This window comes from Schistocerca americana, chromosome X (assembly GCF_021461395.2).
Source record: "Schistocerca americana isolate TAMUIC-IGC-003095 chromosome X, iqSchAmer2.1, whole genome shotgun sequence".
In the NCBI taxonomy this organism is placed as follows: domain Eukaryota; kingdom Metazoa; phylum Arthropoda; class Insecta; order Orthoptera; family Acrididae; genus Schistocerca; species Schistocerca americana.
The window spans coordinates 527,304,200-527,330,425 of NC_060130.1; the positions used below are offsets into that span (position 1 = coordinate 527,304,200).

General features: G+C 37.7%; 1 protein-coding gene across 1 annotated transcript in view; it reads right to left on the reverse strand.

The window, feature by feature from the left end:
- LOC124556819 overlaps nt 1-26,226 on the reverse strand; it is a 138,120-nt gene that overhangs the window by 103,968 nt on the left and 7,926 nt on the right. Inside the window, exons 3-4 of the mRNA XM_047130834.1 lie at nt 22,301-22,421; nt 22,140-22,221 (exon numbers count right to left, since the gene is read on the reverse strand). Of these exons, the coding sequence (XP_046986790.1) occupies nt 22,140-22,221; nt 22,301-22,421 (203 nt within the window). The remainder of the gene's footprint in view (nt 1-22,139; nt 22,222-22,300; nt 22,422-26,226) is intronic.

Genomic DNA, 26,226 nt, shown 5'->3' on the forward strand with positions numbered 1-26,226 from the left:
TAAGGGTTTAGAATATCATCCTTGCTCACAGAGTTTCAGTGAAGTTCACAATACGCTGCATTGTGCCCAGAACAAATCACGACCTGCCTGTTCTTCGTCTAGTGGAAGGCTTGAACCCGAGACTCTGAGGATTGTGTGATAAAGTAAGCTGTGGCATCAGAGGGGGATACCCAAGTAGCTGACTGTGTGAGAGTCTTTTTTTATTTACTTTTAGTAGGCAACTCTCCATCCAGTCCAGATAATGACACTATGGGAAACCAGGAACTACCAGTGTAAGATTCAAAGAAATGCCTCCTGCAGATGAGAGTATCAAAATTCTAGTAGTTAACTGGTGAATCATTAACAACAAAGCACCAGAGATTAAAGTACTCATAAAAAGGATGAAACTCTCAAAAAGCTGGTTAAAACAAAGTGGATAGTAGTAAGATCCATAGGGAAAATTTAAGCATATACCAAAAGGATAGGGAACTGGAGATGGTGTATTTGTTGCAGCAGACAAGAAATTCAAATCCACTGAGATATAAATTGAAGCTACATGTGAGAGTGTCCATGTAAGACACAGTATCAAGGGTGAGCAAAATATAATAATAAGGTCCTTCTATCGACCACGAGACTCTCCTCCTGGTGCAATCAAAAACTTCAGAGATAACCTCAGTTTGCTTGTACATAATTTCACTAATAATACCGTAATCATTGGAGGAAACTTTTAATCATCAAACAATGAATTGGGGTAGTTATAGTTTTGTTAGTGGTGGGCATGATGACATCCTGTGAAACATGGATAAATGTCTTCTCTGAAAATACCTCGAACAAACAGTTCAGAACCCCATGCATGACAGAAATATATTTGATCTAATGGCAACAAACTGACCATATCTTTTTGAGGAAGCCCACATCAAAAATGGTATAAGTGACCTTGACCAGTTATACTAACAATGAGTAAAAGACACAAAGAGCAACCAAAACAAGCAGAAAGGTTTATATGTTCAGCAAACTAGACCTCAATGAGGAACTTGAAACTTTTAGCTCAGGACAGGAGCCTGTATTGAAACTGTGGCTCATCTTGAAAAGGATAGTTGACTATGCACTGGATAGATATTTACCCAGTAGAACAGGTCATAATAATAGAAATCCTCCATGGTATACAGTCACTGTAGAGAAACTTCCAAACAGAGAATATTGCATGATATGCATGAACCAGAGCATAGGGCTATAGATAGAGAGATGTTGAATGAAATGTGTTTGGCAGTCAAGAGGGCAATGTATGAATCCTTCATTGACTACTGTAACTGAATATTGTAAAATGATCTTTCACAAAACCCAAAGAAATTCTGGTCATATGTAAAGGCTGTTAGAGGCACCAACATTAGTATTGAATCACTCATTGACAAGACATTGAGATTAACAAAACAAAAGCAGGAATACTTAACTCAGTTTTGAAATGTTCCTTTAGAAAGGAAAACCCATCTCTATTGGCCCAACTTTCTCATACCACTGAAAAGGCAAATGAAATAGGTAACAGTGTCAGCGACATTCAGAGACAGCATAAGACGTCAAACTTGAACAGAGCCCCAGGGCCCAATGGAATCCCCATCAGAGTCTTTATCCAATTTGCAGATGAGCTAGTCCCTCCACTGACTATGTCTATCGTAGACCCCTCAAACAAAAACTGCTCCCAGTAGTTTGAAGTAATTACAGATCACACCTGTCTACAAGAAGTGTAGCAGAAGTGATCCTCACAGGTAGTGCCCAACATTCTTGATATCCATTTATTGCAGAATCTTAGAACATTTTTTTAGATCAAACATAATGAGGTATCTCAAGCAGAAATACCACCTCCATGCCAACCAGCACTGATTTCAGAAACATAGATCACGTGAAACATAACTCTCAATTTTCTCACATGACATTCTGAAAGCCATGGCTCAAGACAGTCACACAGATGTAATATTTCTCGATTTATGAAAAGCATTTGATGCAGTATGATACCTACATTTATTATAAAAAACATGGTCATTACGGGTATCAGACAAAATATATGACTGGACTCAGGATTTCTTGGGAGGGGTTATGCAGTACACTAACTTTGATGGAAAGTCATTAATAGATGTGGAAATAGCTTCAGGTATTCCTCAGGGAAATGTATTGGGTCCCTTGCTGTTCATGTTCTATATTAATGACCTTGTAAGCAACATTAATAGTAACCTCAGAATTTTTGCAGATAATGCAGTTATCTGCAATAAAATAAAGCCTGAATCAAGCTGTACAAATATTCAATCAGACTTGAATAAGATTTCAAAGTGGTGCATTGATTGGCAGCTTGCTTTAAAAATTCAATAGTTTAATATTATGCACTTCACAAAAAAAAACATAGTATCCTTTGAATATGATATCAGTAAGTCATAGCTGTAAACTGGAAACTCATACAAATACTTGCATGTAAAACTTAGTACAGACATGAAGTGGAATGATCACATAGGCTCCATCATAAGTGAAGCACATAGCAGACTTTGGTTTATTGGCAGAATACTAGAGAAATACAGTCAATCTACAAGGGAGATTCCTTGTAAATCACTCATGCATACCATCCTAGAATATTGCTCAAGTGTGAGTGACTCACAGCAAATAGGACTGCTAGGGGCTATTGAACATATACAGAGAAGGGTAGCATAGATCTTCGCAGGTTTCTTTGAGCCATGGGAGAGTGTCACAGAGATGCTGAAGGAACAACTGGGAGACTCAGGATAATAAACAGAAACTAGCCTGAGGAAGTCTACTGACAGAGCTTCAAGAATCAGCTTTAAATGATGACTCTAGGAATATGCTATAACCTCCTACATTTCACTCCAAGAGGGATTGTGAGGATAAGATTAGATTAATTACAACATGCACAGAGGCATTAAACAATCATTTTTCCCACATGCTATATGGAAATGGAATGAGAAAAATCCCTAATATAACTCATAGAGTTGGATGGACCCTCTGCCTGGATCACAGAGTATAGATTGCAACATTATGGAGAGGATACTGGTAGATTCAGTAAAACTTTCTAGTTCATCTTTATAATCTGTTCAAATGGTTCACACAACATTTCGACAGATAACATAGTGGACTTGCAACCAAATTTGCAACCACACAGTTACCAAGAAGACATAAATTTTGGGAACAGAAAAGGAATGCATATTAAATATAAACAAACCTATGAACACTGACATCATAGGATTACTAAACTAAACTCCGTCTGAACAGAACTCAGAAGGCAAAACAGTACCAACTGGCTGTTGTGTGATCCTCAGCCCACAGGCGACACTGGATGTGGATATCATGGGGCATGTGGTCAGAACACTGCTCTCCCAGCCATATGTCAGTTTATGAGACTGGAGCCGATACTTCTCAATGAAGTAGCCTCTCAGTTTTCCTCACAAGGGCTGAGTGTGCCCAACTTGCAAACAGTGCTCGGCAGACCAGATGATCACCCATCCAATGGCTAGCCCACCCCGACAGTGCTTATCTTCGGTGATCTGACGGGAACTGGTTTTACCACTGTGGCAGAGCCTTTGGCACATCATAGGAATATCCTTGTTAATTTCAATAACAAGAAAATTACAAACTGTAGAATATTGTTAAATTATTAATGAAATTATCTTTTGGAACTTTATGTCTTGTCTGAAAAGTTAGGATACAGAGACACTGAAATGCTTCCTAGTTTTCGTCAGTTCTATTCCAAATAGAAAGTAGCTACATTTTAAATATGAAAATGGCATTATAATTTTGAATTAAAAAGCATCATTGATTCACAAAACTGTTTGCACCAAAATTACTTTCATTGTTGTAAATCCTGATTTGGAAAACAAAACAGATATAACCTATATGTAGAAAAACACAAAACTACAAAAGAATTACTTGACAATCAGAGTGGAAAACATGCCGAAGTCAATACAATATAATCATATTCTTGTACATATTTACCAATAATTAATGTAAGCATTATTCTCTACATGTAAGGTTCACATTTTTCTAGTTTTTGTAGTAGTAATAAACTGTGACAAAAGCTTGCAAACAAAATCCATAATAAAACTCCAGCCTGAACCTGGAAGTTCTACGAGGTCTTTCATGTCTTGAGAAAGATGATACACTTGGTTGTCAGGGATGATAGGAAGTGGATGGTAGTAAGTTGCAAAGGGACCAAACTGCTGAGGTCATTGGTCCCTAGGCTTATACATTACTTAATTTAACTTAAACTAACTTACGCTAATGACAAGACACACACCCATGCCCGACGGAGGACTCGAGCCTCCAACAGCAGGAGCTGCATGAACTGTGGCAGGGTGCCTCAGACTGCAGGGCTACCCAGCATGGCTAGGAAGTGGATATGTTTTGAGGGTTGCTCTAAAAACAGTTATCATCACTAATACATGTGTATATTGTAACCAACAATGTAAGTGTATCCAAATTTGAAAGTATATCATCAGGTGGAAAATGACATCATGTCCAAGAATTTTTATTTCAAGACGAATGTCAAACCTCTTACCAAAATCTGTTTTTATGAACTTGCACAAGAAGCAGCAAGAGCCTGGGAGAAATTGCCCAAAACTTTAACAACATCAAAAACCTAAGTACAAACTAATTCAGCTATACCTTCTTCACTTTCTCCAGATTAGAACACTTTAGGGTAAGAGACAAGTGCTGGAACCTGGTTGTACCCAAAAAGGTATTATGACTGGTGGATGAAGTGACATAAGAAGATATGTACTCTTAACTTCAAACTCTTCCCAAGGTAGGTGATAACAGTAAATATAAAGCTCTCTCATCAGCATGCTCCTCATGTTACTCTCCAATAAGTCCCCATCTAACAACGTGATGCTGTAACTACTGAAGCTTCTCTTGCAGAAAAACAGCTACTGCATCTTACCTGAATTATTATTACAATTAGGTAGTTATCAGTTGAGCAGGTGGGCGTCAGAAAGCTACTCATCACCACCTTGATTATATGGATAAAATTAACTTGTGTGCAGTAGACAAAAAATGTATTTTGATTTGATGTGACAGCACAAAGGAAAACTGCATCAGGGTTAATAGGACTGTATTTCTCTGAAATGTCTCTTATTTAATGTTTGTCATATTCACCTATAGAACACCAGACTAAACATACGTTCATAATGAAGATATATAGACAGTTTCACATATGTAGCTACTCTTGGACTCACTGTTAAGTGCATTAAAAGGAATATTTTTTATTGTAGTATATGTTAGGCTTTCTTCTGCTCCATTTCTAGATCACTGTATTGGAAGGATTATTGCTTGTGTAAGTCAGTGTGTATGGATTTCAGTCTCAGTTTCATCTGCAGGGAAGCTACAGCCACAAAATAAAGTATATTCAGAACACTGGATTTTGCAGTTTTTGATACAGACTGTTAAAGATATGCATGTCTCTTTAATTGTCTCACAGTGGTGGTTTTTAAGTTTTGTTGTGCTCTCTCTCTCTCTCCCTCTCTCTCCCTCTCTCTCTCTCTCTCTCTCTCTCTCTCTCTCTCTCTCTCTCTCTCTCTGTCTCTCTCTCTCACTCACTCTCTCTCTTTCCTCATGAGGCAGGGAAGCTTGTTGAGCCATACCAGTATTTTGTAAGTAATCTCTTTCATTAACAGAATACAGTGAGGTGATGAAAGCCATGGATAGACAGCACAACATCATCTCCATCACCTCTCTTTGTCTCATGACCATATTGGTTGAGCTCTAGACAACTGGAAAACCATGGGCTTGGTCAGATGAGTCCTGGTTTCAGTTAGTAACAGCTGATGGTAGGGTTCAAGTGTGGTGGAGCCCCAGGAATCCATGGACCTAAGTTGTCAACAAGGCACTGCGCAAGCTGGTGGTTGCTCCATAATGGTGTGGGTTATGTTTGCATGGAATACAGTAGGTCCTCTAATTCAGTGGAAATGGTTAAGTTCAGCTACTTGGAGACGATATGCAGCCATCCATGGACTTAATGTTATGAATGGCACTGTGCCATGTTGCCAGGTTACAGCTGTTTGCAACTGGTATCAAGAACATTCTGGACAATTCAAGTGAATGATTTGGCCACCCGAATTGCCTTACGTAAATCCCATTGAACATTTGTGGGACCTAATTGAGAGGTCAGTTCATGCACACGCAACACTTACATAATTATAGATGGCTACAGAAGCAGCATGGCTCATTATCTCTGCAGGGGACATCCTACAACTTATTGAGTCCATGCCACACCAAGTTTCTGTATTATGCCAGGCAAAGGAGGTCTCACATGATATTAGGAGTTTCCCCATAACTTTTGTCACTTCAGTTTCTCAGTTTTCTACAAATTACTTGCTGCCTGAGATTGCATGTAACATCTTTCAAGTAACCCATTAATATAGAATATGAGCTTCAAGTAACTTACCATACATTCCATGGGCATTATTAGAATTATTTTGTTGTGCTTGCAGATAATTTTCCATAGAAGATGTTTCCTGCCTGTTATGGAGTTTTCAATATAGAAGCAAACCAGACAAGATATTACACATGAATAAATTTTCTTTAGCCGGTATCAGTGTGATACTAAACTGAAACCTTTTTGAAACTCTAGAAAAAATTACTCAAACTGTGGGTTTTATGATATCATGTGCAACAAGAATGAGATGTTTTTCTGCAAGAACAGTAGCATATGGAGCATGGGGAGAAAAACTGCTAAAACACCTCTGTGGGTGATATAATTAGTCCAATCTTGTCTTCATCATCCCTGCAAGACTAATCAATAGATGGTTAAGACATTTATGTGCACTAAATATTAGTTTTTGAAACTTCAGAAATTTCCTTTCATGGAATAACTGGCATCCATCCTCAGACATCTGCACATTCGGTTGTGCAGTATATCCATGACACTCTCCCATTAATCAAAACAGTGTGTCTCTTGATTCTGGTCATCTTTGAATATATTCAATATCCCATGTTAGTACTTTATGTTGTGTGTCCCACATATTTGAGCATTACTCAATGATGAGACATCAAGAGTTTTTAAGCATTCTTCTACAATGACGCATCAAGAGTTTTGTAACCATTCCCCTTAGTAGACAGACTGTATTGTCCCAGTATCCTTCTGATCAAACGAAGTCTGCCATCTGATTTGCTTACAAATGAGCCAATGTAATTATTCCATTTCATGTCTTTAAAACTGTTATACTCAGGTAATCATACAAGTAGACTGATTCCAGTTATGACTCATCGATATTGTAGCGATACAATGTTAGTTACTTTGAAGTGCACAATTCTACATTTCTGCAAATGTAAAGCAAGTCAATAATCTTGGCACCAGTTTAAAATTGTATCAAGTTATTGCTTGCAGCTTTTCTCAGACAGTACTTCATTATCTGGAACATGTTCAGAAAATAAGTATACTCTGTCCATAACAATTGTGTTTAAGTGGTGTAGGGAGTTAGTGGAGGCAAAGCAAATGTTCATGACAGAAGAGTGGAAGACATTCTATTTTGACTGATGGACTGGTGCAAAAAATCAAGGAAACTGTTTGTGAAGACTGCTGATTGCCAGTGGATGAAATTTCTGTGATGTTTCCACAACTCTCTAGAACTCTTACACAAGTCACTCACAAAAATGTTGGGATACTGGAAGCTTTGTGCAAGATGGATCCCAAAAAAGCTGACAGGGCAGCACAAGAAAAATCAGGTCTACAACACTTGTGAGTTTCTTGAGCAACTTGAGCTGGAAGGTGAGGATCTTCTGACCACTATTTCAAGTGGAGATTAAACATGGATGGCTCATTATGCACTTGAAACAGAAATACAGTTTTTACAATAATGGTACACCAGTTCCTGATTTGCCAAAAAATATGAAAACCATGAAAGAGATCTCAGTGTTAAGGTACTGAAAAGGCACAATTTTGGTAAAATTTCTGCCTTAGGGCAAGAGGGGACACCATCAATAATGCAAAACAAAATTGTGGGACACTAAAAAGTCAAAAGGAGCCTTCAAAACAAAAGAAGGTGAATGTTGATAAGAGGAGTGTGCTTGTTGCACAACAATGTCTGTACTCACTCTGCCTTAGCCACCAAGATGCTCTGTAGCTGATTTGGTTGGGATATTTTGCACCACCCCATGTACTACCCTGACTTGGTGCTTTCAGATTATCGTCTTTTTACCTCCCTGAGGGCACACATGAGTGAAATTCAATTTTCATGTGATGAGCAAGTGCAGAAAGAGGTTCAAAAGTGGAGGAAGGAGCTGGTGGGGAAAGTTCTTCAAGGAGGGATTAAAGAAGCGTGTGCCATGGACCACCACATGCATTGAATGTGATGGCAACTATGTGAAAAAATAGTCAACAACATCCTGCAATTTGGTTTTCAAATACACTTTTATTAAACATATATAAAAATCTAGTGCACTTACTTTCTGAATATGCCTCATTGATAAATGCAGCATCTACAAAAGGTCTTGTGTTACATTTAATGTTGTCTGCTTAGGCATTAGTATAGAACAGAACAGCAACAGGATTGTTTACCAACACACTTCCTTCAGACACATCTAAAATAATTGAATTTACACCCAAGATAACATGCTACACCCTTCCTATCAACAAAATGCTAAAACAATTTGCCAATTTTGCTTGATACCTCATATGAGCATAGTTTTTTTAATAAATATTGTGGTGGTATTGAGGAAAATGGCTTTTGGAAGCCAAGAAATACTGCAACCACCTGTGTTGTTGTTGTGGTCTTCAGTCCTGAGACTGGTTGGATGCAGCTCTCCATGCTACTCTATCCTGTGCAAGCCTCTTCATCTCCCAGTAACTACTGCATCCTACATCCTTCTGAATCTCCTTAATGTACTCATCTCTTGGTCTCCCTCTATGATTTTTACCTTCCACGCTGCCCTCCACCTAACTGCTGGAATCCACGGATATCTGGATGTTATGCGAGAAAAAACTGAGCACGGTTTCACGTGGCCAATGTCTTTGGAATTCATTCTGGTTGGAATGGAGGTGGTCCTTCTGTTTGAGATAGTATGTTATGTTTAGGCTCAGAATATGTCATAAGATTATGTAGTAGATAGATGTCTGAGGTCGGATGGTAGTTTTGTGGAGCACTTATGCTGTTATCATGGATGAATGGAATCTGAACTTCCATACAATTGTTAGGCAAAGTCTACTGTTAAAATTGTCTACAGTATATTACTGTTAAAATAGGGGTTAAAAAATTCCCAGTTAGGTATAGAATTAGATATCAGTTTCATTGGGCCCTAATGCCTTAGATGCATAGGGTGTAAAGGGTATAAGTGCAGGTATTTTTAGTTTTTATTTTAATTTTTTTAATTTTTTTTATATACACATCAAATGTAATAGGACCAAATTGAGGAGCAAATCTCCAAGGTCATGGAACACATCAGTACATGAAATTACAACATAAAACTAATAACAGATAGAAGTAAAATGCTTATGAACCAAAAAAAGTCAAGCCATAAGTTGAAGTAAACGCTATCAACAATAAAACATGAATCAGCTTAATTTTTTTTAAGGAACTCCTCAACAGAATAGAAGGAGTAACCCATGAGGAAACTCTTCAGTTCTGATTTGAAAGCACGTGGATTACTGCTAAGATTTTAGAATTCTAGTGGTTGCTGTTGTTGTTGTGGTCTTCAGTCCTGAGACTGGTTTGATGCAGCTCTCCATGCTACTCTATCCTGTGCAAGCTTCTTCATCTCCCAGTACCTACTGCAACCTACATCCTTCTGAATCTACTTAGTGTATTCATCTCTCGGTCTCCCTCTACAATTTTTACCCTCCATGCTGCCCTCCAATACTAAACTGGTGATCCCTCGATGCCTAGAGAACATGTCCTACCAACCGATCCCTTCTTCTAGTCAAGTTGTGCCACAAGCTCCTCTTCTCCCCAAATCTATTCAATACCTCCTCATTAGTTATGTGATCTACCCATCTAATCTTCAGCATTCTTCTGTAGCACTACATTTTGACAGCTTCTATTCTCTTCTTGTCTAAGCTATTTATCGTCCATGTTTCACATCCATACATGGCTACACTCCATACAAATACTTTCAGAAACGACTTCATGACACTTAAATCTATACTCGTTGTTAATAAATATCTCTTCTTCAGAAACGCTTTCCTTGCCATTGCCAGTCTACAGTTTATATCCTCTCTACTTCGACCATCATCAGTTATTTTGCTCCCCAAATAGCAAAACTCCTTTACTACTTTAAGTGTCTCATTTCCTCAGCATCACCCAACTTAATTCGACTACATTCCATTATCCTCGTTTTGCTTTTGTTGATGTTCATCTTATACCCTCCTTTCGAGACACTGTCCATTCCGTTCAACTGCTCTCCCAAGTCCTTTGCTGTCTCTGACAGAATTACAACGTCGTCGGAGAACCTCAAAGTTTTTATTTCTTCTCCATGGATTTTAATACCTACTCAGAATTTTTCTTTTGTTTCCTACACTGCTTGCTCAATATACAGATTGAATAACATCGGGGAGAGGCTACAACACTGTCTCACTCTCTTCCCAACCACTGCTTCCCTTTCATACCCCTCGACTCTTATAACTGCCATCCAGTTTCTGTACAAATTGTAAATAGCCTTTCGCTCTCTGTGTTTTACCCCTGCCACCTTCAGAATTTGAAAGAGAGTATTCCAATCAAGATTGTCAAAAGCTTTCTCTAAGTCTACAAATGCTAGAAATATAGGTTTGCCTTTCCATAATCTAATCAGTATTGCCTCACATGTTCCAGTATTTCTACGGAATCCAAACTGATCTGCCCCAAGGTCAGCTGCTATCAGTTTTTCCATTGGTCTGTAAAGAATTCGCATTAGTATTTTGCAGCTGTGACTTATTAAATTGATAGTTTGGTAATTTTCACACCTGATAACACCTGCTTTTTCTGGGATTGGAATTATTATATTCTTCATGAAGTCTGACGATATTTCGCCTGTCTCATACATCTTGCTCACCAGATGGTAGAGTTTTGTCAGGACTGGCTCTCCCAAGGCTGTCAGTAGTTGTAATGGAATGTTGTCTATTCCCGGGGCCTTGTTTCGACTTACGCCTTTCATTGCTCTGTCAAACTCTTCACGCAATATCATATCTCCCATTTCATCTTTATCTACATCCTCTACCATTTCCATAATATTGTCCTCAAGTGCATCACCCTTGTATAGACCCTCTACATACTCCTTCCACCTTTCTGCTTTCCCTTCTTTGCTTAGAACTGGGTTTACATCAAAGCTCTTGATATTGATGCAAGTGGTTTTCCTTTCTCCAAAGGTCTCTTTAATTTTCCTGTATGCAGTATCTATCTTACCCCTAGTGAGATAAGCCTCGACATCCTTACATTTGTCCTCTATTCATCCCCGCTTAGCCATTTTGCACTTCCTGTCGATCTCATTTTTGCGACGTTTGTATTCCTTTTTGCCTGCTTAATTTACTGCATTTTTATATTTTCTCCTTTCATCAATTACATTCAATATTTCTTCTGTTACCCAAGGATTTCTATGAGCCCTCATCTTTTTACATACTTGATTCTCTTCTGCCTTCACTACTTCATCCCTCAGAGCTACCCATTCTTTTTCCACTGTATTTCTTTCCCCCATTCCTGTCAATTGTTCCCTTATGCTCTCCCTGAAACTCTGTACAACCTCTGGTTCTTTCAGTTTATCCAGGTCCCATCTCCTTAAATTCCCACCTTTCTGCAGCTTCTTCAGTTTTAATCTACAGTTCATAAACAATAGATTGTGGTCAGAGTCCACATCTGGTCCTGGAAATGTCTTACAATTTAAAACCTGGTTCTTAAATCTCTGTCTTACCATTATATAATCTATCAGATACCTTTCTAGTATCTCCAGGGTTCTTCCATGTATACAACCTTGTTTCATGATTCTTAAACCAAGTGTTAGCTATGATTAAGTTATGCTCTGCGCAAAATTCTACCAGGCGGCTTCCTCTTTCATTTCTTAGCCCCAATCCATATTCATCTACTATGTTTCCTTCTCTCCCTTTTCCTACTCTTGAATTCCAGTCATCCATGACTATTAACTTTTCGTCTCCCTTCACTACCTGAATAATTTCTTTTATATCATCATACATTTCATCAATTTCTTCATCATCTGCAGAGCTAGGTGGCATATAAACTTGTACTACTGTAGTAGGCGTGGGCTTCATGTCTATCTTGGCCACAATAATGTGTTCACTATGCTGTTTGTAGTAGCTTACCCATACTCCTACTTTTTATTCATTATTAAACCTACTCCTGCATTACCCCTATTTCATTTTGTATTTATAGCCCTGTATTCACCTGACCAAAAGTCTTGTTCCTCCTACCACCGAACTTCACTAATTCCCACTATATCTAACTTTAACCTATCCATTTCCCTTTTTAAAATTTCTAACCTACCTGCCCGATTAAGGGATCTGACATTCCCCGCTCCGATCCCTAGAACACCAGTTTTCTTTCTCCTGATAGCAATGTCCTCTTGAGTAGTCCCTGCCTGTAGATCCGAATGGAGGACTATATTACCTCCAGAATATTTTACCCAAGAGGACGCCATCATCATTTAATCATACAGTAAAGCTGCATGCCCTCAGGAAAAATTACGACTGTAGTTTCCCCTTGCTTTCAGCTGTTTGCAGTACCAGAACAGCAAGGCCATTTTGGTTAGTGTTACAAGGCCAGATCAGTCAATCACCCAGACTGTTGCCCCTGCAACTACTGAAAAGGCTGCTGCCCCTCTTCAGGAACCACATGTTTGTCTGGCCTCTCAACAGATACCCCTCCGTTGTGGTTGCACCTACGGTACAGCTATCTGTATCTTTGAGGCACGCAAGCCTCCCCACCAATGGCAAGGTCCATGGTTCAGGGGGGGGGGGGGGGGGGGGGGTAGCTTGTTGAAAATGGATGTAGCGGTATAGTGCATGCCTTTCTGCACAAGAGTTAAGGAAGTCTGATCCAAAGGCAGGTTTGATTTCAGCCAAGTATTAACTGAGTGGAAGCTGCTTATTCTTGGGAATAAGCTAATATTGTTGGCAAGAAATGACAGCAAGGAACATACATATTGAGGAGTCCAATGTCAAAATACCCTAACTTGTGAACACGGATCGACAAGAGGTTTGTGAACATACACCACTTATTGCCCACACCGCTCATTTCTGAGCCAATAATCCTTTTACAATGAGGAGAGTTACCACAAAATATAATACCATATGACATTAGAAAAGTAGACCAACTTTCATGTCGGACGATCACTCACTTCAGATACTGTTCAAGCAATAAAAATGGCAGCATTAAGTGTTCGGACAAGATCCTGAATGTGGGCTTTCCACGACAGTGTACTATCTATCTGAACACCTAGAAATTTGAACTGTTCACTTTCACTAATCATATGCCGTTTCTGTGAAATTAAAATGTCAGGTTTCATTGAAATGTGTGTTAGAAACTGTAAAAACTGAGTCTTACTGTGATTTAGCGTTATTTTGTTTTCTACAAACCATGAATTTAGGTCATGAACTGCACTATTTGCAACTGAGCCAGTGTTGCACACAACATTCTTTACTACCAAGCTAGTGTCATCAGCGAACATAAATATTTTAGAGTCACCCATAATACTAGAGGGCATATCATTTATACAAATAAGGAACAGGAGTGGCCCCAACACTGATCCCCAGGGCACCCTGCGCTTGACCGTACTCTACTCAGACCCTACATCACAGCCATTCTCAAGAATGTGGATAGTGACCTTTTGCTGTCTGTTGCTAAAGTAAGAGGTTAACCAATTGTGAGCTACTCCCCATGATCTGTAATGGTACAACTTCTGGAGCAATATTTGGTGATCAAAAATGCCTTAGTTAAATAAAAAAAAATTATGCCTAGCATTCGAAACCTTTTGTTTAACCCATCCAGGACCTCACAGAGAAAAGAGAATATAGCATTTTCAGTTGTTAAATGACTTCTAAAGCTGAACTGCACATTTGATAGCAAATCATGTGACATAAAATGATCAATTGTCCTGACACACACAGCCATTTCAATAACTTTAAGAGACACTGATGGCATAGAAATAAGTCTAAAATTGTCTACATTATCACTTTCTCCCTTTTTATGAAGCAGCTTTACTACTGAGTACTTTAACCATTCAGGAAACTGACCATTCCTAAAGGAAAAATTAGAAATATAGCTAAATACAGGGCTAACATGTGCAGCACAGTACTTTAATATCCTGCTAGGCACTCCATCATATCCATGAAAATCCTTAGTCTTCAGTGATAATTATTGACTCAATCTCTCCATTGTCTGTATCACAGAGGAGTATTTCAAACATCAATCTTGGAAAGGCATTTCCCAAGAAAGTTATATAATTCCCCGTACAAACTAAATTTTTATTTAATTCACCAGAAATGCTAAGTAAATGATTGTTAAATACTGTACATATATCTGATTTATCAGCAACAGAAATATTTTTACTATGAATTGACTATACATCAGCGACCTCGTTCTGCCGACCAGACACTTCCTTCACAACTGACCATATGGTTTTAATTTTATCGTGTGAATTAGCTATTCTATTTGCATATCACATATTCTTTGCCTTCCTAATAACATTTTTAAGCACCTTACAATACTGTTTGTAATGGGCTACTGTATCTTGATTGTGAGTACTTCTAACACTTTGATATAATTCCCACTTTGTTCTACATGATATCCTTATCCTAGTAGTCAGCCACTTGGGCTGCCTTTTATTGCTAGTACCCCATTTAGAATGTTCTAATGGAAAGCAACTCTCAAAGAGCATGAAAATGTGTTAAGGAAAGAGTTAAATTTATGTGTGGTACCTTGACATTTACACATATCATTGTGTCAATTGGTTTTCCTTCCATTGAACAATCCTCCCACAAATATGTCACAAACTTTATAAACTGATGTTTGCTGCATGGTGATAATTGCAGCACTAAGTGGACTATGCCAGTCAGTATTGACTGACAGCCTTGCCTCCATGCATCCATACCTTAATAGCTGACCTGCTACCCAGAAAAAAATTTAAGCACTAATGGCTTGCTCTTGCCACATGTAATTAGAAGTACAACCCAATCTGCAAATGATGTAAATACTGATGTAATGTTGTTCAGTGCACTGTCCTGAGTCACCAGTAGGAATATCTGTGCTTATACCATTTGTACCATGTATTTAGTGATTTCAGATATTTCTCAAAGCTAAAGACGCTAACACCTAGATCACTCTTCTTTGTAGTAGTGATAGAATTAATCATTTGTAAAGCAACATTTGAAAATGCAGTTCAGCATTTATGCTTTTGCTTTGCAGCCCACTATGGTTCTCATGTTAGCCATTATTGTCTTTATGCTAACTGTGGAGCTTTGCCACTGACAGCTTTTACATTTGCCCACTTTTTTTTGTGAAATCTCTTCAACAAGATTCTCCTATGGTAGTCATTGAAGGCTTCATTCATTGCCTTTTTGACAGCGGGATTTGTATCACTAAACATCTTTCTATGTGTAGCTCTGTGCTTAGCTTTACACCTATTTTTCTGTGGTTGCTGTTTTTTATGTGACTGGGTCCCATGGAAAGTGCCTCCTATGCTGAACTGTTGTACTATGTGTACACGCAGGTGTTGGAGCAATTTTCTTTCATACTGAAGCAACTCTTTTTCTGCATGCTTCTGCCCTGAGACAAGTTGATATGGCAAGTATGTCTCTTAATCTAGTCCACTGAACACGTAGGTCTTTCTCTTTGTTTTAGTCATCTTAGTATTTTAGTAATCATTGTTGCTGCAATTGCCCTAAGATCACTGGTACCTTTTTTAACACGGATATCCTCAGAGAGAGCTGGTCTGTTTGTTGGTAATAGAGCCCATATATTTTCATCATGAGAGACTCCTGAACTATATGTTCTAGGTTTTTCAGAGAAGATATTTAGTAATTTTTTTGGAGGCTAAGTTTTCATGTCCACCACTTACAAAAATTTAATTACCCCAATGAACTGTTAGATAATTAAAGTCTCTTCCACTGATGATCACATGATTTGGGATATTTTCAGTAGTGAAATTAAATCATGTGAGACAGCTCTCCACCAACTCGTTGGGAAGGTGGAAAAATCACTTCACTTCCAAGAAACAGCCCTCTGCATCTTCCTGGATATCAAGGGGGCCTTTAGTAACATGACCTTCGATTTCATGGTAAGGGCAGCAGAGGTGCATGGCCTGGGGACCACTATATGTAGGTGGACCAGGGCCATGCTTAGTGGAATGAAGGTAGAGGCTACCCTGATGAACGAAAAGATGGTAATTAAGACCACTAGAGGCTGCCCACAAGGAGGAGTTTTGTCTCCTCTATTGTGGAATCTAGTGGTGAACGGACTCATCGAGAAATTAATTTATAGACAATGCTTCTGCCAAGGATATGCAGATGACCTTGTTCATAGCAATAATTGGCAAATTCACTGACACAGTTAGAAATGGGGCACAAGGAGGATTGGACATTGTGCAAAAATGGTGGATTAAACAGGATCTGAGAGTTAATCCTAAGAAGACTGTTGTGGTGCCATTTATGGAGAGACATATTCAACATTCAAGTTGGAATCTAAAGCTCTTTGATGAAACTCTACTTGTAAAGGGGATAGTGAAATATCTAGGGGTAACCTTGGATGAGAAGCTAACTTGGACCCCTCACATTAAGAGCATCTGCTCCAAGGCAAAAAGTACTCTAGTAAGTCATAGGAGGGCTTGTGGCAAAACCTGGGGCCTAAGCTCCAGGGTTATGCACTGGATATACACCACAGTGGTTAGACTTAGGATTTCCTATGGGGCTGTAGTGTGGTGGAAGAAGGTAGAACAGCAGGTTGCTGCTAAGGAGCTTTTTAAGGTGCAGAGATTGGCCTGCTTAGCCATAACAGGTGGAATTAGCAGCACACCAATTGCTCGAATGGAAGCCATGCTGGATATGCCGCCACTTCACCTTTGGCTCAAGATGGAGGCAGCAGCTGGGGCACACAGACTTAAAACTGGCAAAAACTGGGTCTCATTCAGATATCCAGAATCACACACTAACATAGTGAGTGAGGTAAATGCAGGAATTGTTGGGGAAATGCCTGTCGACTATATAATAGCTCCCAACTGCTTCGACAAGCCTTGCAGCATAATAATTGGAAATAGGGAGTAGTGGTAGAAAACAAATCAACATCGTTTGGTTCACCGATGGGTCAAAACCAGACCACTCCTTAGTGCAGGGGTGAATGGGGTTCAGCCAAGACTGGAGAGCATCAACTCGCTAGGAAAAATTGGCCTCTGTATTCCAGGCTGAGATTACTGCAATCAGGGCATGTGTGGAGGTGAATATGTGTAGGTGCTACAATGACCATAGCATATTCATCTATTCAGACAGCCAGGCAGCCCTGAAATCATTGACAGCTCCTGTAACAAGATCTAAGATTGTTGCAGAACGCCACAGGGCTCTGCTGGAGCTAGGGGAAAGCAATAGGGTAAACCTAGTGTGGGTCGCTGGCCACTCAGGGATCTGTGGCAATGAACAAGCCAATAGATTGGCTAGGATGGGGGCAACAACTCCATTTATTGGACCGGAATCTGTCCTGACAATAGGTATTGGACCAAGATCCACAAACAACAACATGGTACGGTAATGATTCCCAAGCCATGTTTTGAAAGAAGCTCTGTAATCCTGGGATTGAACAGGAAAGACATCAATCTCATGACTGGACTGATGACAGGCCATGGGAATTTCATAAAACACCTACACACAAGGGGTATAATGGAAGAGGACCCTAAATGTAGGATCTGTGATGAGGGTGAAGAAACTGCATCACATCTAATCTTCAAATGCATGGCATTGGAGAGTAAAAGATACAGAATCTTCTGGACAACTACACCTTAAGAAATTGTGTCTAACAAAAAACTGCTAGAGGGACTCCTTGCACTATTTAAGGGCACTGGTTGGCTTTACTAGATATACAGGGAGCTATACTGCACAAAAAACCTAGTTTTGGTGCGGCGGTGGTGGGTCAGACCTAAACTGTTGTAGCTTCCCTGTTAAAATCAGTCAATCAATCAAATCAAAGCAAAGCAGTCTGGAATGTTACAAAAAAGGAAATTGGGAGAGGCAAACAAACACAGAATAACATACTGCTAAGGGAGGGAGATAAGGTAATAAGTGATACACAACACTTAGCAAACTATGTAAACGAGCATTTTTCAAGTATTGCAGAGAAGTTACAGCAAAAATTCCCCAAAACAAATATAACACCTGTAAATAATGTTGCACTAAATACAATGATGTTACTTCCAACCACAGAGAATGAAGTCAATAAAACTGTTCAAAAACTAAAAAGTAAAATGTCAGTAGGCTTAGATGAAGTACCAACGTGTGTACTGAAACAATGCACAGGGATTATACAAAGCCCCTTAAGGAATATAATAAATGAAACCACATCAGGGACATTTCCAGAGCAGTTAAAACTGGCAAGAGCTGTACCTTTGCTTAAGAAAGGTAATGCAGAAGACATTGAAAATTACTGGTCCATTTGCCTGCTGTCACCATTCTCAAAAATAATAGAAGCAATTATGAAAGACAGATTAATGAATTATCGGAATAAATACAATCTTTTAAGCGAATCACAGTTTGGTTTCTGAAGTGGCAAAAATATGGAGTCAGCAATAGTAGAATTCACAAAAGTTTTACTTGATGCTCTTCATAAAGATGAGTGTGTCACAAGAATAGTTTTGGGTCTTTCTAAGGCTTTTCATACAGTTGACCACAAGATTCTATTAAATAAATTAGAAGCATTAGGAATAAGAGGTGTAGCTAATGACTGGTTTTGATCATACCTAGCAGATAGGGCACAAAGAGTAGAGGTAACACATACTTCAAATAGATCTAAACATTTAGTAAAACACTTATCAGAACCAAAATACATTAATATAGGGGTTCCACAAGGTAGCATATTAGGACCAATACTATTCCTGATATACATCAATGACTTTCCCAGTAGTGTTACTCATGGTGAAAAAATTCTCTTTTCTGATGACAGTAATATTATAGTCACTGAGGGAACAAGAGAACTCCTTGCTGAGAAAGCAAATGAAAGTCTCAAGGAAGTTTATGATTGGTCAATAAGCAATAAAGTGACATTGAACATAAAGAAAACTAGTGCATGAATTTCAGTTTGAAGAGGAAAAATGATAATGTTAAGTTAAATGTAGATGGCACCTCTATGGACTGTGTAAAAAATGCAAAATTTCTTGGAATGAATCTTGGTTCTCAGTTGAAGTCGTGTGAACATACAAAGGTACTTGCAAGCACAGTGTCATCAGCATGTTATGCCCTTGGAATCCTATCATCAGTGTGTAACATGCAGTGTCTTTTAGTTACATATTGTTCATACGTACACTCAATTCTTAGCTATGGAATTCGTTTTCGGGAAACAAATGCACAAAATATGCACACAGTTTTCAAAATCCAGAAAAGAATCATAAGAATAGTAACCAAAAATACTAGCCAAGCTCATTGTTAAGATTTGTTCAAAACACTGAGGATTTTAAGTGCTCCATGTGAATAAATTTACCAGTCAGTTGTACACATCAAAAATAGCATTGGTAAATACTGCACAATACTGCACAAACAGTCTGTCCATGACCATGCAGTAAGAAATGCACTCAACTTACATTTACCAAGAAAAAATAAACATAAAACTCGAAACAGCATTTTCTACCAAGGAATAAAACTGTACAATAAATTACCAAAACAGGTTAAAGGTATTGCAAAAATATACTTATTTAAAAAGGCAGCTGAAAAGTAACTGTTATGCAATACATTTTATACATTGGAGGATTACTTAGATGCAACAGAGTAGGGGTTTGATAAAAAATGTTATACAAATAAATAATAATAATAATAATAATGATTTTAAAACATCCAACATCCAACATTACACATAACACCTTCACTTAATGTTTTTTCCTTCTTTTTTCCTTTCTAGAAATGCCTACCCCCAAGCTATGCATAGTACAATACTAACACCGTTTCCACTTTCTGAGCTCAACATCTCACTCATTATGGAGGGATGCTGACTCAGGTTTTCAGGATAGCAAATGCAAAGTTGCGGTACAGAAAATGACCCAGAGGTCACCAGTGTGTGTGTGTGTGTGTGTGTGTGTGTGTGTGTGTGTGTGTGTGTGTAGTCAGTGAAGTGTTATGAAAAAATTTGTGTATAGTGTGTGCAGTGACTGATAGTGAGGCATGAGTGAACAGTGTGGCATTATATTATTTAATAAGTTTTCTGTACAAGGATATAGGACATGTCAAAGTATTTACAAGCTTAGATCAATTTAAAATAAGATAATTCATATACACATATATTTACAGACTTCTAGTCAGAGACAATCATTAGATTTACTCCTAGTATACAATACTTTTTTTACAGAAAACTTATTAAATACATTCCATACATTTAATAAGTTTTCTGTAAAAAAAGTATTGTATACTAGGAGTAAATCTAATGATTGTCTCTGACTAGAAGTCTGTAAATATATGTGTATATGAATTATCTTATTTTAAATTGATCTAAGCTTGTAAATACTTTGACATGTCCTATATCCTTGTAAAAAGAGATCTACTGATGAATAAAGCTACTACTACTGATACTTTTCACTGGCATCAGTGCATTATTACCAACTACTCAATACAGGCTGAAGGATATACCACATTAGAGATGTTTTCCAAGAATGCTTCATAGATAAGTGCAGTCACAGAGACATCATTTCAGAATCAATGTTCATTTCGTATTTTTTAGGAATTTACCTGATGTAAGATGTACAATTTGAGGTTAATGTGATGAGGTATAAAACTGAATTTACAGTTCTCTCACAAATTTTGGAGTTTTGACTATTTAGCTAGTAGGCTTGTTGTTACTGTGAAACAAGATTCTGTGCAAGTGACTCTTAGATCTGCATTTTAAGGAATGTTATTAAAATTTAGAAAGGTTCAAAGCTATGATGACTGCCTTATCACCTGTGTTTGTGCTATTATGATTGCCAATACTATGTGTTGCAACTGTTCTTGGGTGAGCAGCATCATGGAAGAGCTAACCACAGAAAACCATTGCAACTCTTTGTGAGAGTGTTACAGTCACATTGAATTATCTGTAAGTAAAGAGAACATTAACTTTTGACTTTCCGGTGATAACCATTGATGGCACTTCTCTCGGAGTGCGAGTGTCTTATGTCACATTATTAAGATAGCTACAGATTCAATCCCAAGAGCAAAATGGACAAGTAACTGAAGTAGCTATCCTCTGCAAAATTCTCCAGTAAAAAAGAAATGTATTTTCATTTATAACAGCTGCTACCAGGAAGCCTATACCAGTGTTATTCTTCAAAGAAATTTATTCCCTGTGAGAATTCACTGAACCAAAATAAAATAATCTCTTAAAGCAAACACCATCTCTCATAAATTTTAGCTGCACTACCACATTGTATTCAGTAGCAGAATTTATGGAACGTATGAATTACATGAGACTCAGCATGAGAAAGCTGCTATTGAATTCTGTGCAAGTAATCTTCCAAATGAAACAAAACTTCATTCATTTAATTTTTGTACTTTATACAGCCCTGTGTGTATATATCTGTGGGGGAGGGGGGAAGGGAGGGAGGCAGGGAATCGGAGGGAGCAGGGAGTGGCGGAGGGAGGAAGAAAGAGAGAGAGAGAGAGAGAGAGAGAGAGAGAGAAAGAGAAAATGTGTATTATGTTGTGTTCTGTCACCATGTCTTTCTTGGTTTTGTAAACAATAGGCCTGAACCCTTGCATTCTGAAAACATTCATGGCAACCCTCACACATGTAAATGCAAAATGTTTAAATATTCTGTTGGCTGACAACTCTATGGATGCTTCAAAATTTGAGGAATATTTATTTTTTGTTATTCATCTTGTGTTACTTGCATTAATGCATGAACTATGACCTTTTTCCTTATTAATGAAAGTACTCAGGTATCAAGAAAATATCAGACAGGTGTTTGAATGCATGAGATTTTTACAAGCATTCCAATGACAGATTCTTAGAATAACTTTTATACATGAACAGACTTACTTCCTCTGAAGTTTCTGTAATGTTGATAAGTTTCCAATCACATGATACACCTTTACAGCCATTTTTGGAATCTTGTCGCACCCTACCAGAAGGAACAAAATGAATACAAAACTTACATGCTGCAAATACAAGTGTTACATTATAGATAATTACAAGCTTACCTGCATTTCATGAAGTGGTGCTTTGCCTCTTTCATCATCTCTTGTTCAACAAAAAAGTGGGTGTTATTTGTGTTACAATTGCAGTTTTCATCTTCATCAGATACATCCTTCATACTAGTGCCTGTAAGAATTGTTTCTCTCTGTCACATTATCACATTACTCTTTCAACATTAGAGCAGAACCATTATATTTCAATATATTTTAAGCCTTATTCATTTCCCAAGAACTTTAAGGACTCTTATTTAAACTTAAAAGTTTATACTATGTATTAAAAGTAGAAACTTTTACAGGGTAATCTAATTTTTAATTTAAGTTGCTGGTATTTACATTTTGAAATAAATGATCATGTGTCAAAAATAATGTAAACAGCAACCGATATTCAATTGTTTCTTATTCTACAAAGGCATGCAGCTATTGAAGAAAATCCTGTATCAACATTTGGGATATGTTATGCAGCTTTTGATGTATTTAATATGGCAGCTTGTATGCTTTAAATGATGATGCAGAATCATACCAAACTGCAAAAGGGGCATAAGTATTTCTGTTGTATTTCCAAGTCAAGTTTTATAAATTCGAGAGCTGTATCTGAAATGTGAAAAGGAATAGAAATTTTTTTATCCTTTGTAACCAAACCATACACATGAATCAAACCAAAATCATCTACATCTTAACATTACATGTGGATTCTTTGCATGGCTCCTAACATTTAGTGATATCCCAAACTTTCTAGAAGTGGCCTGTCCACATTGGATACACTTTAAGAACAAGCTGTAATCAGTTCATTTATTTACATGTTTTGCATGTATACTATCAAGCTGGTGTCTATTGCAAATGTTATATACATACATACATACATACATACATACATGCACACACACACCCACACACCCACACCCACACCCACACCCACGCGCGCACGCACGCACACACACACACACACACACACACACACACACACACACACACACACACACACACACATATATATATATATATATATATATATATATATATATATGCTGAGCAAATTACTATAGATAGCACTTACATTCGATACTGGTACATACATTTATCTTAGTATTCTTATTATTTTACATGGTACAAGAGAGGACAAGTAGATTAGAATTTACTTAGTGAATATATACACTTATTTACTAAGAACCCTTCGAAAACAAAACTGGATTCCCACAAGGGGATGGAATATCCCCAATGCTTTTCAATATTGTTCTAGAAAAGATCATCAGGGAATGGGAATTTCATGTAAAGGGCATCAAAATTTGTATCAAAAAGGAGAACCAAATTAAAGTCAAGTGCTTTGCTTTCACTGATGATATTGCAATTATCATCAATAACAAAACAGAAGCAATTCAGGCAGAGAAAAACTACGTACAATTTCAGAAAAAAGCAGACTACAGATTTCTTAAAAGCCAAATGTAGAGAGAGGTAGCCAGAAAATAAATCCCTTTAATAACAAAAAATGGCAAAATTGCACAAGTCTGCCATTTTAAATACCTCGGAGAAACTATAAAGTCCTCAGAATTGAACCGAATCGCCAATGAACAAAGAATCACCAAGCTCCAGAAGGCCTGCAAGCTAACATGGATACATTACAACAAGAAGTGCATTTTGACAGACACAAAATTAAGGCACTAGAGAACATTGATTCTTACAGAAGCTATTTACACAGCTGAAACAATGCTGATTGATGGTCATTCAAAAATTAGGTAAATAGAAAAGCAGCACAGAAAATTCTGAGAGAGATTTATGGGGCTATCAAGAAAATTGGCATTTGGATGAAGAGAACACAAAACGAGCTCTACATGAAGATCAACACAGTAACAGACAAAATCAGAAAATGCCGAGCCAAACTTTATACACATATCCACAGGATGGAAGACTCCAGAACAGCAATGAAACTTTTCAGTATTATAGCAAAGAGTAAATGCAGCACAGAATGGCTGAAAGAAGTCCAGAGGGATCTACAGCAGATCAACATAAAAAATCTCTAAGACTGCACTGAGTGCCAGAATAAAATCACAAGTGTGAAGTTTGAGGAAAGATCATCATACCAGCGTGGTAAAAAATGGACAGAAGAATGGAAGAAGGAGCAATCTGAGAGGATGAAGAGTTTCTGGGAAGCAAAGAAGAAAAACCTCCAGAGATGAAATTATGAATTCAAGTTCAATTGCTCTCCTAAAGGGGAATGATAATAATAATAATAATAATAATAGCAATACAACAAATGTACAAAAGATAACAGGAGAAAAAATTGAAAAATACATCCAACTGGCTGAGGAAGTCAAAGACATGTGGCACCAGGATGAAGTTGACATTATACCAATTATACTATCAACTACAGGAGTCATACCACACAATAACCACCAGTACATCAATGCAATACAGCTACATCCAAACTTATATATACAACTACAGAAATCCGTAATTATTGATACATGTTCAATTACCCAAAAGTTCCTAAATGCAATATAACTTATACCGTACAGTTAAAAGGAAGTCATGCTTGATCAAGGACGGCGTCACTTTCCATTTTTGACCAGACATAACGGCTGAGAAAAGAAAGAAATAATAATAATAGTAATAAGGATTTTAACTTCCTTTGGAACAGTTTTGATTTACAAGTTTTCAAAGCTTGTGGCACTTTGTTGAACCATATATGTCCATTAATATGAAGACTATTGTCAGTTATTTTTAATTTTGTCCTCTGCCTGAAGTAGTTCCCCTGATTTCTGGTATCATAATTATGTGTATCCTTGCAATTTAACTGTTCAATAAAAATATAATACATTTATACAAATACAAGGAATTGTATTGAACAAAGGCTTCAAGACAGGACTCTCTGGATTTCAGTCCATGCAGTAACCTAATGGCTCTCTTCTGTAACACTAACATTCTGTTCAGATGCAGGTCTGCCGCACAACCCCACAGTTCAATACCATAATTACTGTTCCATAATAAACAATTTTTAGTGTTAGGATTGGAGCTATTTTTGCAAACTGATGCATAAGGTACATGCTACTTCAGATTTTCTCACACTCAAAAGTAATAAAGTTTACCCAAGGGAGATTTTGGTCCAGTTGGACACCAGGAAATTTAATATTATCTGTTTCTGCTGATGTAATACCACAAATATTGTTTGTTTCACACTCATGAGAACCAGTTGTTTTATATGTTAGTAGCTGAGATTTACTGGTGTTGGTGTTAAGGCCCTGATGTAGAAAATGGGTGGTTGCTTCCATCACACCCTTAGTTGCAACTGAGTGTAATGTCCCCAAGTCTTTTTCACAAAGTAAGAAGGTGTCATCAGCACAGGTTACTAAATGTGAGTTGAATCATTGTATCATGTCACTGACATAAACCAAGAAGAGAAAGGGATCAAGGATTGATCCCTGTGGTACCTCCCTGGATTACTGTATCTCTAGAAGAATGGAAATCTATTACCTTGTTATCTATTTTACATAAAAGTTTAGTACATTTTTTGTGATTTGTCAGGAATGTGGTCAATAATTGCGTAGATGAGGCCTTGATGTTGTAAGTCTTCAATTTATTAACGAGTAACCCATGGGTGACTGAGACAAAGGCTTTGGAAAGGTCTAAGAATATGCCAGCTGTCTTCATACCTAGATCTAGGATAGTGTACACTTTATGGAGCAATTCAGCAACTGCAGTAGTTGTACACTGACCTTTCCTAAAGCCATGCTGTTTTTCTGTTAGTAATCTGATCTTTATAAAATAAGCAGAGAGCTGAGGAAGGAGAGCCATTTCAAAAACCTTACTAAAGGTAGGGATCAATGATATTGGTAAGGGGTGGTATTTGAAACCTCTTTTGTACACCCCTTCTAATGCACTGGTTTAACAATGCTTATTTTTAAACTACTAGTGTAAGTGCTTTCTCTAATACTACAGTT